Source organism: Aplidium turbinatum, chromosome 10 (assembly GCF_918807975.1).
Source record: "Aplidium turbinatum chromosome 10, kaAplTurb1.1, whole genome shotgun sequence".
Lineage (NCBI taxonomy): Eukaryota > Metazoa > Chordata > Ascidiacea > Aplousobranchia > Polyclinidae > Aplidium > Aplidium turbinatum.
This window is the reverse complement of record NC_137481.1, coordinates 20,609,380-20,625,662: the sequence shown is the minus strand read 5'-3', so window position 1 is coordinate 20,625,662 and position 16,283 is coordinate 20,609,380. Positions and strand designations below refer to the sequence as shown.

At 37.3% G+C, this 16,283-nt stretch overlaps 1 protein-coding gene across 3 annotated transcripts in view; it reads right to left on the bottom strand.

The window, feature by feature from the left end:
- Positions 1-203: 203 nt before the first annotated feature.
- The window catches only part of LOC145778910 (6-phosphofructo-2-kinase/fructose-2,6-bisphosphatase 1-like), a 33,708-nt gene continuing 17,628 nt past the window's right edge, over positions 204-16,283 (bottom strand). For 2 of the 3 annotated variants that reach the window (XR_014290494.1, XR_014290495.1), the window contains exons 6-16: positions 15,826-16,004; positions 14,438-14,573; positions 13,530-13,601; positions 13,084-13,230; positions 12,129-12,233; positions 11,461-11,502; positions 11,148-11,235; positions 10,495-10,622; positions 8,584-8,944; positions 3,517-3,576; positions 3,040-3,109 (exon numbers count right to left, since the gene is read on the bottom strand). Coding sequence is in view for 1 of the 3 variants with exons in the window: in XM_082590501.1 (XP_082446627.1) it covers positions 3,017-3,109; positions 3,517-3,576; positions 10,495-10,622; positions 11,148-11,235; positions 11,461-11,502; positions 12,129-12,233; positions 13,084-13,230; positions 13,530-13,601; positions 14,438-14,573; positions 15,826-16,004 (1,050 nt within the window). In the remaining 2 variants the exon portion in view is untranslated. Of the gene's footprint in view, positions 3,110-3,516; positions 3,577-8,583; positions 8,945-10,494; positions 10,623-11,147; positions 11,236-11,460; positions 11,503-12,128; positions 12,234-13,083; positions 13,231-13,529; positions 13,602-14,437; positions 14,574-15,825; positions 16,005-16,283 lie in introns of all 3 variants that reach the window. The other variant, XM_082590501.1, reaches the window with a different exon arrangement.

Genomic DNA, 16,283 nt, shown 5'->3' with positions numbered 1-16,283 from the left:
TTAAAAGCATGGTAACTCTCATCTAAAATTATCTGGTGCAGTAAATTAATCTTAATCTTTAGACAGGCAGCAAGTGATACAGTTGAGAATTCCTGTCATAGTGCTACTGAGAAAATATATTCACTTTTGCATAGTTACTTGGTTGAGGCTCGAGAGAAACCTCAGTGATGCACATCGTCTTAATAAACATTACAACATTGTGCAACAAAGTAATGCTTTTATTAGACTTTACACAAAAAACACTGTTTATTTGCGAAACACAAACCCGTAAGTTTTAATTTTCAAACAACACATCATAAAACAAAATATGCAACAAAAATTTCTGACCTAGAGCATTAGCCACCTCAAAGGAAGTTGTATACTCCACAGGGAACGTAAGAAAGTACCCAGACAGCAAAATCAGTCATTTTTACATTGATTCGATCTCTGCGGATGTTGAATCAATGTAAAAATAACGGATTTTGCCGTCTGGGTAAAAGTAACCTATATTACATGGCTAGCACAGACTGCAATTAGAAAAAGGTAATGAGAGTAGACATCCTCCAACAAGTCAGCCAAGTGAAAATAAACATTAAAATTGCAGCACTTTACACAAGATAAACTGAAAAGCAGTAAAACCACTTCAAAGCCACAGTATTGACTTACCAAGCAAGATATTGTCAAGGCAACAAAAGGATGAAATGCCAACAAAATTTATAGCTGTGTCCAAGTCTTAAACTAACATGTGAAATGACAAGCAAAGAGATCTATCAGTTCTTTTCGAAAAAAATAGTGGGATGAAAATTTAACTGTGGGTTATCTCCTTCTTTTAACTGGGGATTTAAATTTAAACATACAGCACACTTTCCACCTGACAGAAGGAAGGGGGTAATCGGGGCTACAGAAAGTTAAAGAGGTGATTATTCAGTACGATCCTCCATTACAGCTAAATCTTACCCCTGCCATGGCCAAAATGATGTTTGTTGCAATATTTCAATTAATCACAGCAGTGAAAATCAAAAGTTCATTGTTTTAACATTGAACTTATTACTTTCCGCAGCATTTAAAAATTGACACAACAGGTCCAGTAGATAAAAAAAAAATTTTTAGCTTCCAAGTGCAGTATTTTGCTTCAGCTCGGTGTACAATGACGTAAAATCAACACAAAATCGATATTACAGGTAGATGGGTTAACAACTGTACAACTGTACATTGCAGTTCAATAAATTAAGTTTTCTAACAGCAAATCAAACTCAATTCAATAATTGCACAAGGTGAAATTTGCACATGAAGTCACAATAAAAGTTGGCAAGATATCGTAAATTATCCCCAACAATAGAAAGCTGTCTGTTTTACATTGTTTAAACATCACGCGAGGTTGAAATAACGTAAAAAGCACCAGCAGGTAACTTCGTGAACACCAATTCTAGCAAACCATGACCTTGCCAGTTTGGAAGCGTGAAATGTCCCAGACAGCAAATCAGTTGATTTTACATTGATTTAACGTCTGCAGGCGTTGAATCAATGTAAAATGACGAATTTTGATGTCTGGAGTGTTCAACGTCGCATGTTTTAATAAATAAAACGATGAACAAAAAGTAACACTAAACAAATAGGCATTAAAAATTGTCAGTTAATCAATACCAGTCTATTTCATTGCGCTGCTGACGTATTACAATATTTCTAACTCACTAAACATATTCGAAAATCACACAAAAAAAAATTACAAAAACATTAGCAAATACGTGTAGATCAATATTGCAAAACAAAAAAATTTTCTCGACAAACAAGCATGACTGTACAAATGTTTAATCGCAAGTTAATCAACAAAGATGTCAATTTCAAATTGAGCAATTCACCATACTACTGCATTTAAAGACGTCTTCAAAAAAGTACAACAGTAAGTTGAGCGCAGCTCTGTTAGATTCATTCACGACCATATTTTCATGAAGCAAGTGCACAGTCGTACCTTACGTTCTGAATCAATAAAATGGAAATATTTTTGCTACTTGAAGAAGAACAAAACTTGTAGTCATTGCCTTTGGTCCTACATCAATACACAACATACCGCATAATGTGATTGCTAATTCTTTGCTAAACAGCAACACTTTTTTCAAGAGGCAAAAGATTGTGACGTGAGATGTCTACCAGTCTTTTGTCCACATGAAAAACATTTTTTAAATGATAAAAATTAGAAATATAAACACTATATAAAGGTAGTAACTTCCCAAACAGCAGATTAGTCGTTTTATAGATTGATGTAAGGTCTGCAGACGTTGAATCAATGAAAAAACGACTGATCTAATGTCTGCGTTAGAAGACAAAAAAAACTTGAAAATACAATCACATGGCTGACAATACAAAGCATTAAAAATTACTTTGCAAGAAATAGTTTGTTTGATATTAACAGTAAAAAAGTGTGGTCCAATTGTTGCAAAAGTAAGTTCTCCCAGACAGCAGATCAGTCGTTTTATGCATTTATTCAACGTCTGCAGACGTTGTTTCAATGTAAAAACGACTGATTTGCTGTCTGGGTTAAACCCCGGTGAGCGATTAACTTAATATGAAAGTGAAATATACATGAACTATTTCGACCTAAACGACAGTTAGTGCGCCCTGTTTTTATCATAAATGAACCCCTCAGTTACTGTCAGAAAATAATCATTGTTTTGATATTTGCTCCAACACACTATTTCAAGTGGTGTCGTTCCAAGGGTGGTAAAAAGCAGATGCAATAAAAAATGCAAGTCTAGATTTTAAATCAAAGTTCAGATGCTTTTTTTGATAGAGTAACAGTTAAAAATATTGCACCGACTCAAACAGAAAAACGGTGCACCTCCGTGTCAGAAGATTACAATAAACTCTAATATTCTATAAATAAGGGGCCTTTAGAAGACAAGGGAATTACAAACGTACGTGGTTTACCCTGAGAAAGCGATATACGTTAATAAGCATTTTTGACTTGTCTGGCCCCAAGGAATGTCGGAAAAGCACATTTTAAAATATACGCTACAGAGTTACAAACAAACGCAAACAGTTAAGAAATCAAAGGTTCAAGACGTATAGTTTTTCTATCTGGAAGTCCATTTTGGTGCATTCCAAGTTGAATGTTGGCTTCTTGCTTGCAGCACTGTAATTAAAAAAAAAATACTAAATCACAAGACAAAAGTTTGTCTAAATCTTACAGAAGGAGAAAAATACAAAGAAAAAGACTTGCACCATGCGTTGTTCCAATTGATTTTTAGTTGTTTAATTATGCGTACATATTATATGGTCGTGAGATCTTAAGCTCGAAACAGTGACGTGTCTGTCTGTAGTTATACATATGTATCAGAATATAACCGCAGACAATGGCACAACGCTCCGGTCTAAAGGCCTCGTCGGTGCAGTAAGTACTCTGAGAATAACTAGGTGAATACATACTCTCATTTGGCAATTTTCCATTTGATTAAACAATAATTATACATAAAACAATTTATTCTAAAAGATTGAAAGCATTACAACTCGTTAAAGATAACACAAACACATGTTGCTTACCTCATTGGGCTGGGAAGGAAACGCGATGACGTCATTTCTGCTTGGCAAGAAAGCGTTTTTCTACAGAAGAAAACATAAAATACATCAACGCATGGATAATGGAAAGAGACTACATATGCTCAGAATGTATTCACGCATACAGCAAACCATGGACTAGAATTCGGCGATTACTTTTGAAAACCAAATGCAATCATGCGCCAAGCATTGTAGTGCCCTCTCCATTCAAGTCCACGCTCCGCTGTATTCTATGTTGTAATCTAAAGGCAGGAAACCTTGATGAAGCGGGTGCTGCCTTCGACACGAGCAATCGATGGCGAAAAGTTTTAGTTCATATCAAAACAATTAAAAGCTCAAGCTCAACTACTACAAATGTTTACTCTTTTTCTCGGTTTTGCATTCAAAAAGAAAAGCTTGGAACAAGAGTGGTCGCAAGGGAAAGAAAGACATACAAGTTAACTGGATTAGCGAATCTTGTGATCTTATGCAAGGACAAGAATAAAGGTTAGGTAACGAAAAAGATCATTTTTCCTCGAATCCCAGACCCAGCCATCAACTTTCGCTGACTAAACACCAAATCCGAGCAAACTAACGTAACATAAATTAACTCACTCCTTTGAAAGCATGGTGACCTCTAGTAAAAGGTCATGTCAACGCTTGAGAGATTTCTTCGACTGGCGGCTGATTTTAAATCGCGGCTGGAGCTGCAGTGCGAGTATCGTACGTTTAGAGCGTAGTGAACTTGTTAGAAGTGCAAGTACAAGGTACTGTGTAAAGCAAAAGCAGTGTTGCTTACAAAGTATTGCGTCCTAGTGTTGTGTAAAAATATTTCTGTAGGTGATGATTTGCCTCAATTGCCTTGTGTGCAGTCAAGTAGGTTTCACATACTAGCTTACACAAGTATAATGGTAGGTCTAAGTTGTACCCTACTAAAACTGTAGAAAAGCTGGTTTGTTTGGAGTTTTAGGTATGAAATAAGTTGGTTTACACCATAAAATGCACAGAAGCAACTATATACGATGTTGTATGGTATTCCTTTCTGAATTGTTCAGTTTTGAAAGCTGTTTTGTATGCTACAATCTAGGTAAATCAGTCTCTCTCCAAATTTTGTTCGCTACCTACACCTATGTTAGTAGTTGGCCTACAATCACTGTTTTACCTTTAGTTGTAAACCTACAGTAAAACAAATACAGTATAATAACCGTTCAGCTAACTACAGTACAGGAGATAAAGATTCAATCAATCACTGCTAAAGTTGCTGCTTGTTAGTGTCAAGTTAATCATGCCATTAAAGTGCTGTGTTCCACTGTGTAAAGGAAACTATGATTCAAGCTCATCAAAATTATCAGTCTATAGGTTTCCGAAAAATGAGCAGGAACGTCTTAAATGGATTAAAGTTATCCCACGAGCAAACTTGAATGTGACTAAGCATACAGTTGTGTGCAGAAAGCACTGGCCTAGTGATGCTAAATTTGCTTCAGTGCATGGCAAAGAATGTCCAATAAACCCACCATCAGTATTTCCTTGTATACCCAGCAGTTGTCTTTCACCACCATTACCTAAACCTCGTCCAACAAAACGAGCTCGGTTATCTGTTAGAACCCAACAACCAGATGAGATTGAACAGTTTCAGAAACAAGACTGCATAGATTTAAATAAAGTTGCACAAAACTTAAGTGAAAATAGCAATGTTGTTACATTTAAAATTGAAAAAAGTGTAGTTATTCAGTCTGCAAAATATATGTGTGGTGTACCACTTTTTGTCATCAAGCTGCAAGAAAATTTTTCATTCCAGGCATACCATTGTGGAGCATCGTGCTCTATACCTACATTAGGTGCCAACAAAATATTTCAATGCAAGTCATGGTCATGCTTACACGAAATCATCAGATTTCTAGAAAACAAAGAAATTGAGCACAAGAAAGATATTGTATTCAGTAATTTAAATGCTTTAGGAAAAAAATCAGTTGGAAACGTAATTTACACTCCTCAGGATATTGCTCGGGCTTTTGATTATTTCTGTACATCAAGGAGTTTATACAGCAGATTAGTTGATGATTATGCATTGCCTAGTATTCGTACTTTGACACGAATAACCAGTAAGGTTGAGAAAATTGATGATGTGACTTTTGTGAAGAAAGTGTTATGTGACTTACCAGTTGAACAGCGATGGTGTAACATACTGATTGATGAAGTTTACGTAAAACCATCGTTAACGTACCATGGTGGTAAAGTATTTGGCAAAGCTGTTGACCATCCAGATAAATTAGCCAAGACTATCTGCTGCATAATGTTAAAATGCTTATATGGTGGGCCACTATTTGTTGCAAAGGTTTTACCAGTAAGTAACTTAACTGCTGAATTTCTAACCAGCCAGTGCCATCCAATAATGCAAGCTATCGCTGAAACAGAAGGTGGTAAGGTTTTAGCCATTATTGCAGATGGACACCAGGTAAACAGAAAGCTCTTCCAGACACTAGCTACAGTTGAAGATAAACCATGGTTACGTCAAGATGGACTGTTTCTATTGCATGATTATGTGCATTTAGTTAAGTGTATACGGAATAATTGGCTGACAGAGAAATGTGGTGAGTTGGAGTTTGAATATCAAGGAAAAAGTCATGTGGCAAAGTGGTCAAATCTGAAACAGCTCTATCAATCCGAGTCTGGAAATTTGCTTCGTTTATCAAAGCTGTCAGAAGCTGCAGTATTCCCGAAGCCAATTGAACGACAGAAAGTCACAACATGTTTGAACATTTTTTGTGATGAGACAATTGCAGCTCTTGAAGTATTTTCTGATGTGCACAAGCAGTGTTTTGAGGGTACAGTTCTTTTCATCAGATTGATTACAAAGTTATGGAAAATTGTCAATGTGCATTCTCAAGGTGCTAACATCCGCTTTAGAGATGATCGAAGAGCTGTAATTGCATCTGTTGATGACGAAAGGTTGGAATTCTTGAAAGATTTAGCAACCATGGCTAAACTGATGACCGCAGACAACAAAAAAATAAGAATTAGGAAACTCACCAAAGAAACTGGAACAATGTTGTATCATACGTGTAATGGTCTGGTAGATCTTGCAAAGTACTTGCTGTCAACATCAAAAAAATGTTATGTTATTTTTGGCTGGTTCTCCACTGACCCATTGGAAAAATATTTCAGCAAGTTAAGGCAAGGCTCTGGTGGGACTTATTTCATCAACGCACAAGCTGTTTTGGAAAAAGTGAAAATCCACCATGCTGAACTGGCTGTCAAACTAGATCTATCATTTGACGCTGGAACTTCAGATGGCCATAGTTGCAGTATTTGCAATCGACATTTAACAGTAGAAGAAGCTGCAGTTCTTGATAATCTTTTCTCTTTGGAAGAGAAATTGACTGATGATACGCTAAATGCTATGGTTTACATAGGAGGGTATATTGAAAGAAAGGCTGGTGAAAGCACTGAAGACACACAGTATTATTACAAAACGCATGGTAAATATGTGGATTATCTAAACAGAGGTGGCCTTACAATTCCAGGTGATTGCACTGTGCAATGGATCATTTATTGCTTTATTTTGTTTGTCAATATTCAAGGTGATGTGTGTAGAAGTTTTCTCATTGACCAGTTTTGCAGTATCTCTGACAAATTTAATTTAGCCATAACAAGAAGACACTCCCACATTTTATCCAATATATTTTTAAAAAATGCTGCTCTTTTAGGCACACCAAGAAGTTGTAGAGAATCTCAAATGAAAGTTTTGAAACTGGCATAATTTTCCGTTGTCCAGTGCATTTTCTGCTACAATCTCCGACTGTCTTTCCTATTATGTTCCAATGCAAAGAAATTTATTCTCACACAAGTCAGTTCAATCATATACTGCCAAAAATCGATTTCGATCGGCTAGGAGGCAGGAGCTACCTCATCTTTAGTTAAGCTTATTCAAATAGAATTATATTTGAATAAGCTTAACTGAAGATGATGTAGCTCCTAGTCGATCGAAATCGATTTTTGGCTGTATATGACTGAACTGACTTGTGTGAGAATAAAGTTCTTTGCATTACAAGATATGTAACCGAGTCGTTCATATCAAGCATTGTTGTGGGTTTGACACCTGTCAGAAGCTACCTCATTTTCTCTATTATGTTCTACTATTTTTTATGTTGTTATGTGAATAATGTTTAGCGTTGTGGGTTGTGGCTATGATTATTGATGACTATTTTTCTTTCTGGAACCATAATTATACCTGTAATAGACAGTTCGGTTTTGTGCTTAGCCAAGGTATTACGAGCTATTCTTGCTAGTGCATAGAAGCAATTTTCTACAAATTTTATTTCCACTTTCTTTTTCAATTTAGGATCCAGTAAATTGTGTACTTCAGACCTATATATTTGAGTAAAAAACTAGAGTTTATTTCAATGATTGTTAAAGTCTGAAAAGTGTAAAAATATACTAGGAAGCATAATTATACTGTAGCTGCAAGTGCACATACACCGAGTGAGTTGGAAAAATCGAAGTAGGCTATACGTTGGAGCATAAGAGGTAAACTTTACATCTTCGTTGATTTTCAAGCAAGGTAGATTAGATCAAACAATAACGTTATGTTGATGATAATTGTGCCTTGTTAATGAATTATTGATGTTTGTGTGCTACCACTGTCAACAGCAGTTACTTTTGGCTGGTTCTCAACTGATAATTATAGTAAAATCATTCAGTTGTGAGATGCGTTCGTTTGCCTGATGAAGTGTGCTTTATGTACAAGAAAGCTTAGTAGAAAGGCCACATTACACTTCAGCTTGTGTGCAACTCGGTACTGCTTGGTTTTGCTTCAAGATATCAAATTATCCGAGATAAACGCCAGACAGCAAAATCCTGACAATCAGCCTCCAGTCCAGACAGCAGCATGAGCGTTGTCAAGACCTCTTATATAGGCCACCATGTTTGAAAGTAATACTTTTTGATAAAAAGGAAAAAATCACTTATAATTGAACTTTTTGTTTACTGCTCAAAAACCTTGCAATAGTCAGCCTCACAATAAAGTACCATCTTTCTGTACGCTAATCTACAATTGTACAAATTAAGTGTGACCTGGGCTTTGCTATTCTGAACTGAGTCTTGAGTTTTGCTCGTTAAGTTTTGGAGTTAAATCTTCTTCTGAGGTAGTTAAGAGTGAAGACAGGGAGATGAGAGAGCGGATCTTTTCCACATCTGGTGTAAGATGTTGTGGACTTTCGTCTTTTGAAACTCTTTTAGATGTTTGACGCTTTTTTCTGCGTGTGCGCGATGACGAGGGGCGACTGGGACTCAATGAGTTGATGGAAGAGTCACTCGAGCTAGAGGATTCAAAGTGGGGACACTTGGAGACAGCAAAGCATCCCGGACCACAGGCCAGACAATACTCATCATCTGAACATAGCGGAGCAGAAGACGAGTTGGCTAACACACTGACCTTTAAGTAAAGAAAATAAAATCGTTAATTGACCTGTGGAACACGAAACTGTTCTGTTGACTAAACTATGCTTTCGCTGCCAGCCAAGTGACACTACTGCGACCATTTGCAGTATGTTGAACACTTGTGTTTGTGGAAAAAAATTCAACGTGTCGCTAAAACCAAGCTAGTAAATAAACGTTACCATCACAAATTGATTGGTACATTTCACGTACCAGTACAAGGGTTACAAAATTTAAGCGGTATAGCGCCAGGTGTAAGAATAACAGTTGAAAATGGATCTGTTTTAAAAGGTCCACTAAACTCCAACTATTGAACTTTTACTTTGATCATAGGCCGTACTCTTATAACGGCGTCACAAAAAAGCAACCAAGCATGAGATAAAATATCTCGGGGGTTAGATTCGAGATAAGTAGGAGAAGCTATATTTTTCTTCCAGTTGACTACCTCGGATAAAAAAAAAGCGGTGAAGTTTGTTGAATGCCACACCACGAAATTACGATAACCTAAAACTACTTATAAAACACTAAAACGGATGCGAGAAAGACGGGGCACAAAAACAACATCACGTCAAAAACGTTCTGAAGTTATAAAACGCAAACTTCAAAAGCCTTAAAGTTTGTGTTAAATGTATTGTTAGCATTGGTCTATTTTGTATATTGTATAGTTTGAATAAAATGCGACATTTAAATCGATCTTGTTTCAAAATTCGACGTCAGGGCGTGGCTGTGCGACGGCGGACATGGTGAGATTCACGTGGAAGGCATTCTTGGAAAATCATCAACCACAAATAAAGTGGTAGCAAGAATGACTAACAGTTGTTTGATGTTCACGGCCTACTCGAAAGTCAATTACTTTAGTCTGCCTCGTCATTAAATGTATCAAAAATCTCATTTTCACACTTTCAAGTATCTTGTTCGGTTCAGCAGGGGCGACGCGTTCAAACGTTCTCGTCTTGATTTGGCTTTTAATCTCTATCAGTTTGAATATGTTGCGACAGAGACAAATACTTTACTTACTGTCCCATTTCGACCTCGAGCATGCGTCAAAGTTCAAGTTATTTTGCCTCTATTTATTTGTATTACGGTAGCTGTGATTACAAGAAACAGTAAGAAACTGAACAAAAGAGCTGCATCAACACTCAACAGTGATCAAATGCAAATGCAACAAAATACTCCCTCCATGCTTATCAGAAATATAAAGTATGGTTGTCACATTAAGGACAGACAGATCTGTTTTCAAAAGCAACTTTTAGGCTTCCACAATGCACCAAGAATCTTAGTAACGGCAGCTGTGACTGCGTGGATCAGCCACGTTAGCGGACGATGAATCAATGTAAAAAGAACCGAGATACTGAGCAAGCTCAAACGTATTGTGACAAACCACGTTCACACTGTGCGTCATAAAATCTTGGAAATGCAACTTTTAATATAATCACAAAAGCTGACTGCGCTCACGTTTAACTAAAGAAGGTTGAAAAAAACACAGCAAATGAAAACTTCATATGCATCAGGCAATGTACAAAGTGTTGCTTTCAATGCGCGTCTTACCTCCGGCTTCGAGCGATAGGTGATAACAGCTTTAACCCCGAGGGGGTAGCGCTCAACATTGCAACCATACGCGACTGGTGTCAGTTTGATCACAGTGTGAAGAGGGCAGTTGATATAAGGGAGACGCTCTGCAATGTGAGAACATGCGTCAGGTTAAAGCAGTACGTCAAAATTATAAGACAAATTACGTCGAAAAAATGTGGTTGGAGAATTGCTCTATGAAATTGTATGTAGTAAGGTCTACTTTTAGTAGAATGAAGCTTCGGCACAGTGTGATTCCACACACCAGTAGTTCTTCCATTATTCCAATTAGTTCACTGCTAATTCTATCGGCACCGCCTATCACCCACAGTGATCAATCACCAACGTATGCCATGAGAAAGTTTCATTTGACAACGCCATGATTTTTTTTTTCTAATACGTATTGCAGCTTTTCTAGGCAGTCGCTCATACCCAGACAGCAAATCAACCGTTTTTTTACATTAATTCAACGTTTGAAGACGTTAAATCAATGCAAAAGAAAGTTGAGTTGCTATCTGGGACAGATAGTAATTGTTTGTTACTGCGAGTCTCCTATCAAAAGTAATGGTGTGTAAACGACGCCGCAATCACTAGTCAACTTTTCCCATTCAAACAAGCGCAAGCTAACGTACCTGACGATTCGTTGAAGTAATAAGCAAGTATGCATCTCAACACAGCTTGATGACATATCACCAGGACGTTTTCAGATCGCTCCAATTCCTAAAATAAGTTGAACGCTCTTTGAATTAATGAAGCTTTTCTCTAAACCACACTCGTTCCATGCAAATTTACATCGATCTTAAAACATTAGCAGACATAAACCAAAGCAACTCAAATAGCCACAGTTGCGTCATGACTGTGTTGGTTAAATGCAGATGAGCTTATAAACAGACAAGACAAATTGAAAATTTATATTCAATATCTTTTGATTGTTGTACTCCTCACCATTATAACTGGTTCCAATCTGGTGACAAGGTCGTCGTAAGACTGCAAAAGAAGTTTTAGTTTAGGATTTTAAACACATTTTAACATAACCAATTACCTTTTTTTTCAAATGTGCGTAAGTGAATTTTTGGTTGTTTCTCTGCACACTTGAACGTTGTTGGATGCTTGTAGCAGCATTCAAGCAGAAAGATTAACCGTAAAGGACGTGATTTTTGGCGGTTGCTCTTTTGACAAAAAACAATTTGCAGTATATGGTTGCCATAGTTTCGACTATGGTTGATAGTGAAGTTACGATATTTGACAACCGACAGTTGATCTAGAACTCACCACCATGCAGTAAAATGCTTATCAAAAGGTAGTATATCCCAAAGCCAAACTATGTGTAAACCATCAAAACTCACGGCTTGAAACCACACAAAGAAAGCTAAAAAAATTACACTTTTATTAAATTAAAACTACCCATACAGAAAAACCAGCCATTTTTACATTGATTCAACGTCTGCAGACGTTGAGTCAATGTAAAAATGGAGAATTTTGCTGCCTGGGTCCATAATGCTGATAAAAGATTTGATGACACAAGTCTGGTGCTCACGAAAATCATATCAAAACACCTTGCAACATACACATAATCAAACTTAACTTCAATGCACTCGAGCACAAACCCTTACCTCTCCCATCGGGTATCTGTAGTTGTATTTGTTCTGATCTCGCCTTGCAAACTCTTCCGGGTATTTTTCTTGGATTTCTTTATAAGTGTAACCTTCACACACGCCCTGAGTATATACGCAATGTTGTGTAACTGGTGGATATATAGCCATTAGCCTTGTATGACCCAGAGAGGATAATGTTTTAAATTTACATTTCGTCTACCACCTATGCACGTTGAACATGTGTTAGAAGGCTTTTTCTTCTGGTACATGCAAGCTACTATACCACAATATATTGTCAATGATTTTTGGGCAACAGGCATTTCATGGTTCTTTTTTTTTTAATTTTAAATAATAGTGTTGGGTCATCATCAGCATCATCGGCCATGCCTGAATAAGGCGTCGGCTACCGTGAGTCTCCACAACGATCGATTGTCCATACTTCTAATTAGGTTTTCAAAATTTTGGTTTGTCCATGTTGAAAGATTTTTGAAGATTTCCAAACGTGGACGTCCCCGGTGCCTCTGACCAGGAAATCGCCCCATCATTGCCGAGTGTTCAATTCCGCGTTTGCGGTAGACATGCCCGATAAATGTCATTTGCCTTTTTTGATAGTTGTGATGAGGACGCCAGGGGTGCACCCAGAGCGTCTCCACACTTCTTCGTTAGTGATTTTATCCGTCCAGTTTATTCCCATCATTCTACGAATGAACCAAATTTCAGCACTGTTGATCTTCTTCTCTATCTTCGGGCATACAGTCCAGGATTCACAGCCATGTAGCAGAACTGACCAAATGTACACATGTAAAATTCTTATTCTAGTGTTTAGAGAGATTGAATTAGATTTCAGTATTTTGTCCATTTTGATGAAAGCTTGTTTGGATTGTGCAATTCTTGATTTTTTGTGTTGTGTTGGGTAGATGATGAAATAATATGATGAATTTTCATCACTTGACAACAACTCTTCTCAACCTACCGCACTGATTTCATTCAGAGCCTTCCACTTTTCCACAGGGACACTTATGTGGGCGGCTGTTTCAGCGGTTCTCTTCAGTTCACTAGTCCACACCTTCAAACCGTTGATATTCTGATCCTCTATGAACCCTCCGAGCTTTTTGGCAAACTATAAAAGGAGAGCAATAAAATGTCAACGCTAAATAAACCCTTGCGAAGTCTCCTAAGAAAATAGTTTCAGCTTGACCAACATCAAAATGAATTCTTACATACATTATACATTACAATTCATTGTGGAGTTTGATGTAGCTACAGTAGACACCAACTATATCAAAGTCCACGAATTTACAGTGGCAGCAAAGTATATTTTTTTTGTCTCAGTTCAAAAGCTGACATCGCATTACATCAAGTACGAAAACCAAGAAACTGTAACGACGCAACAATCCGGTCAGGTCAAAGGTCACCAACCTCTTTTCCATTCTCAGACAACGAAGAATCTCCACCGATCCTGCCTTTTAAGTTCATCATGCTTTCACCGTGCTGTCAAAATAACATGAGATGAATGCAGGAGTGGTATTTGACGCAATACTGGCGGGATTTTTCAGCCCAGTGGATCAGAAAACCGAACTTACTAGGGTAATAACAAAGCAATTAGTGACATATTTTTATGAGTTTGTAGTCCATGCCACCTTCAGCCACAAGGTTAAACAAATAAACATACATCAATGTCGACTTTACTTAGTAACTGGGTTCAGAGTTCATTCCCAAATAGCAAGATCAGTTCTTTTACATTGATTATACGTTTGCAGACGTTGAATAAACGTAAAAGAGCGGGATTCCAGTACAGTTTGTTTTTTTGTTGAAATCACAGCGAAAACAACACCACATGCCAAACTAAGCAAGATATTTGAATAAAGATGAAAGCGACTTGCTCAAACGTTTGCGATGTAAAAATGGTAACTATTTCAGACAAAAGCTACGTTCTACGAGCAATCGAAACCAAGTTACGCCGTAGCTTTTATCACAACCGATGTTTTTAATGAAGTAATCAGGCGTTGTGTATTTTTCCGTTCTGTTAGGCAATCTGTTGGCTAACCAAGGCTTCTTAAACCTTTTTAATGTGCGGCCGCATTTTAGAAAACAATTTTCTACGCGACCCCTTGATGGATGATGGGCAGTTTCCTGTGCAAGCTTTTCACGGGAGGCCCAATTTTTGTTTGTTTGGCGATCCAAAAGTTACGATTTGCGACCGCGTTTAGAGTCGCAAGTTTTGATCTAACACACCTTATTCAGATATCCACCCGAATGAACATTTGGCATAGTTACCATTGTGTAAGCACTATGCATTAGTAAAGTACAGCAGCAAATCAGCTTACCCGACATAAGTATATCGATCGGGGGGCGACGTGTATGTTCATGAGATAGTAAACTATCCTGCTTTGTATGTGGTCCGCCACCCTGTTGACTTGAAACTTGCGCCCTACGTCTATTATCTTGATGTACGAAAGATCACTGAAAGAATTACAAAGTAACTTTCAGCAACAAAACAAGTTGGCTTTGCTGAGTGCCAGATATGGACAGACATTGAAAATATGTAAAAAAAACAACTTGCAAATGTCTTTTACTCGAATGGGTTGACCAGTTTTCTTGAAAAAACCGTCAGCAAGTTATACGTCACTAACGGAAGCAGAAACCTTCTAAATTGCATCACAATGACTATTCATAAAGTCCTTTTATGAATGGCGGTCAAACTTTAAACCGGTGGTTTTGCGAATTTGAAAAACCAAAGCACACAACATAAAAAGACAGCTGGAATCTGCTTGTTGGCTTGTGTTTCCACTGTTGCAAAAGTAAAATACCTACTCCGCCATTCCATAAAATTACAGCATGCACCCTCATCTTATAGTTATTTAAGCAACTAACCAGTCATGTATACAAGCGCTTGGTTAGGACTAACAGCCATTTTGTTCATTCAGATGTATAACGTAATGATTTTATCATTTCAACAAATATATAAATTACAATCAGTACATGGCAACTTTCTGAGACAAATATAACGTCCAAAACGTCTGTTAATCTATTTTAAACACATATACAAAACTTTTGCAAAAGTTGAACTGAAGTGTTTCTGCATATTGATGGCATTCCATAATTAGATTATATTGAAGTATGCTTTACTAATCACTTGGCAACACTTGTAGTAAACGAAACTGATGTAACCCGGAAACGACCAACCCAAACAGCAAATCAACCGATTTTACATTGATTGAACGTCTACAGACGTTGAATCAATGTAAAAACGGTTGATTTGCTGTGTTGGAATATGACGACTCAAATGTCACTTTAAATGATAAGTAGAGAATAAAACTCATAATAATTACCGGGAGACATTAATCAAACACGATTTCGATGCACAAAAACAACTGTTTCACCAATAAAAAGGAGTTACGAATTAGCAACAACAACCATAAGGAAAGTTTTCGATTTAGAGGTTTAGCAAAAAAGTTCAAGAGTTTAATTTCAATGTAATCAAAAAAGGTACACAAATGCTACACCCTTGAATAAAACAAGTCTTTCGTGCATTTTTTCTGAATATTTCGCTCAATACAAGCCGCTGACTGTTACTTGGCAGTGACTTGCAAGCACTGTAACACAAAAAGCAGCAAAATTTTGGGAAACTTATCAAAATCACCCGGTAATCAATGTACTTAGCCACCTAAAAGTCAAAGAAACTCGATTTTTCCATTTATAAAAATCTACTTACTCGTCCAATGAGGGATCGATTGTCTCGTATGTATCTTCGTAATGTGATATCCTCTGGTGGAAGTCGCTCACAGCCGCATCCGGATCAATATCCCTGTAATCCGGACCGTTTACCTTAACCTCAGATACATTCTGCTCCACAACCACTGGGTCATCGCAAATTGATTCAATGAAGAACACCTAAAAAGGAGCACAGACTTTAACAAGGTTCTACTTTTTGGCCAGATCTCTGCTATGTTCCCATATTATTGTTGTCACTGTGATGGCCACAAACTGAACATAAAAGTTAGTGACCGTCAACCTTCCCTTATTTCCCAACAAGTGCCATCCTAGACAGCAATATCCATCGCTTCTAATGACGAATTTTGTTGTCTGGGACAACATGAAGGAATGATTTATTGGTTCTCTACGCAAAGGGAAGAAGAGGCTAAAGTGTTGGATTTTTGATTTGACAGCCTC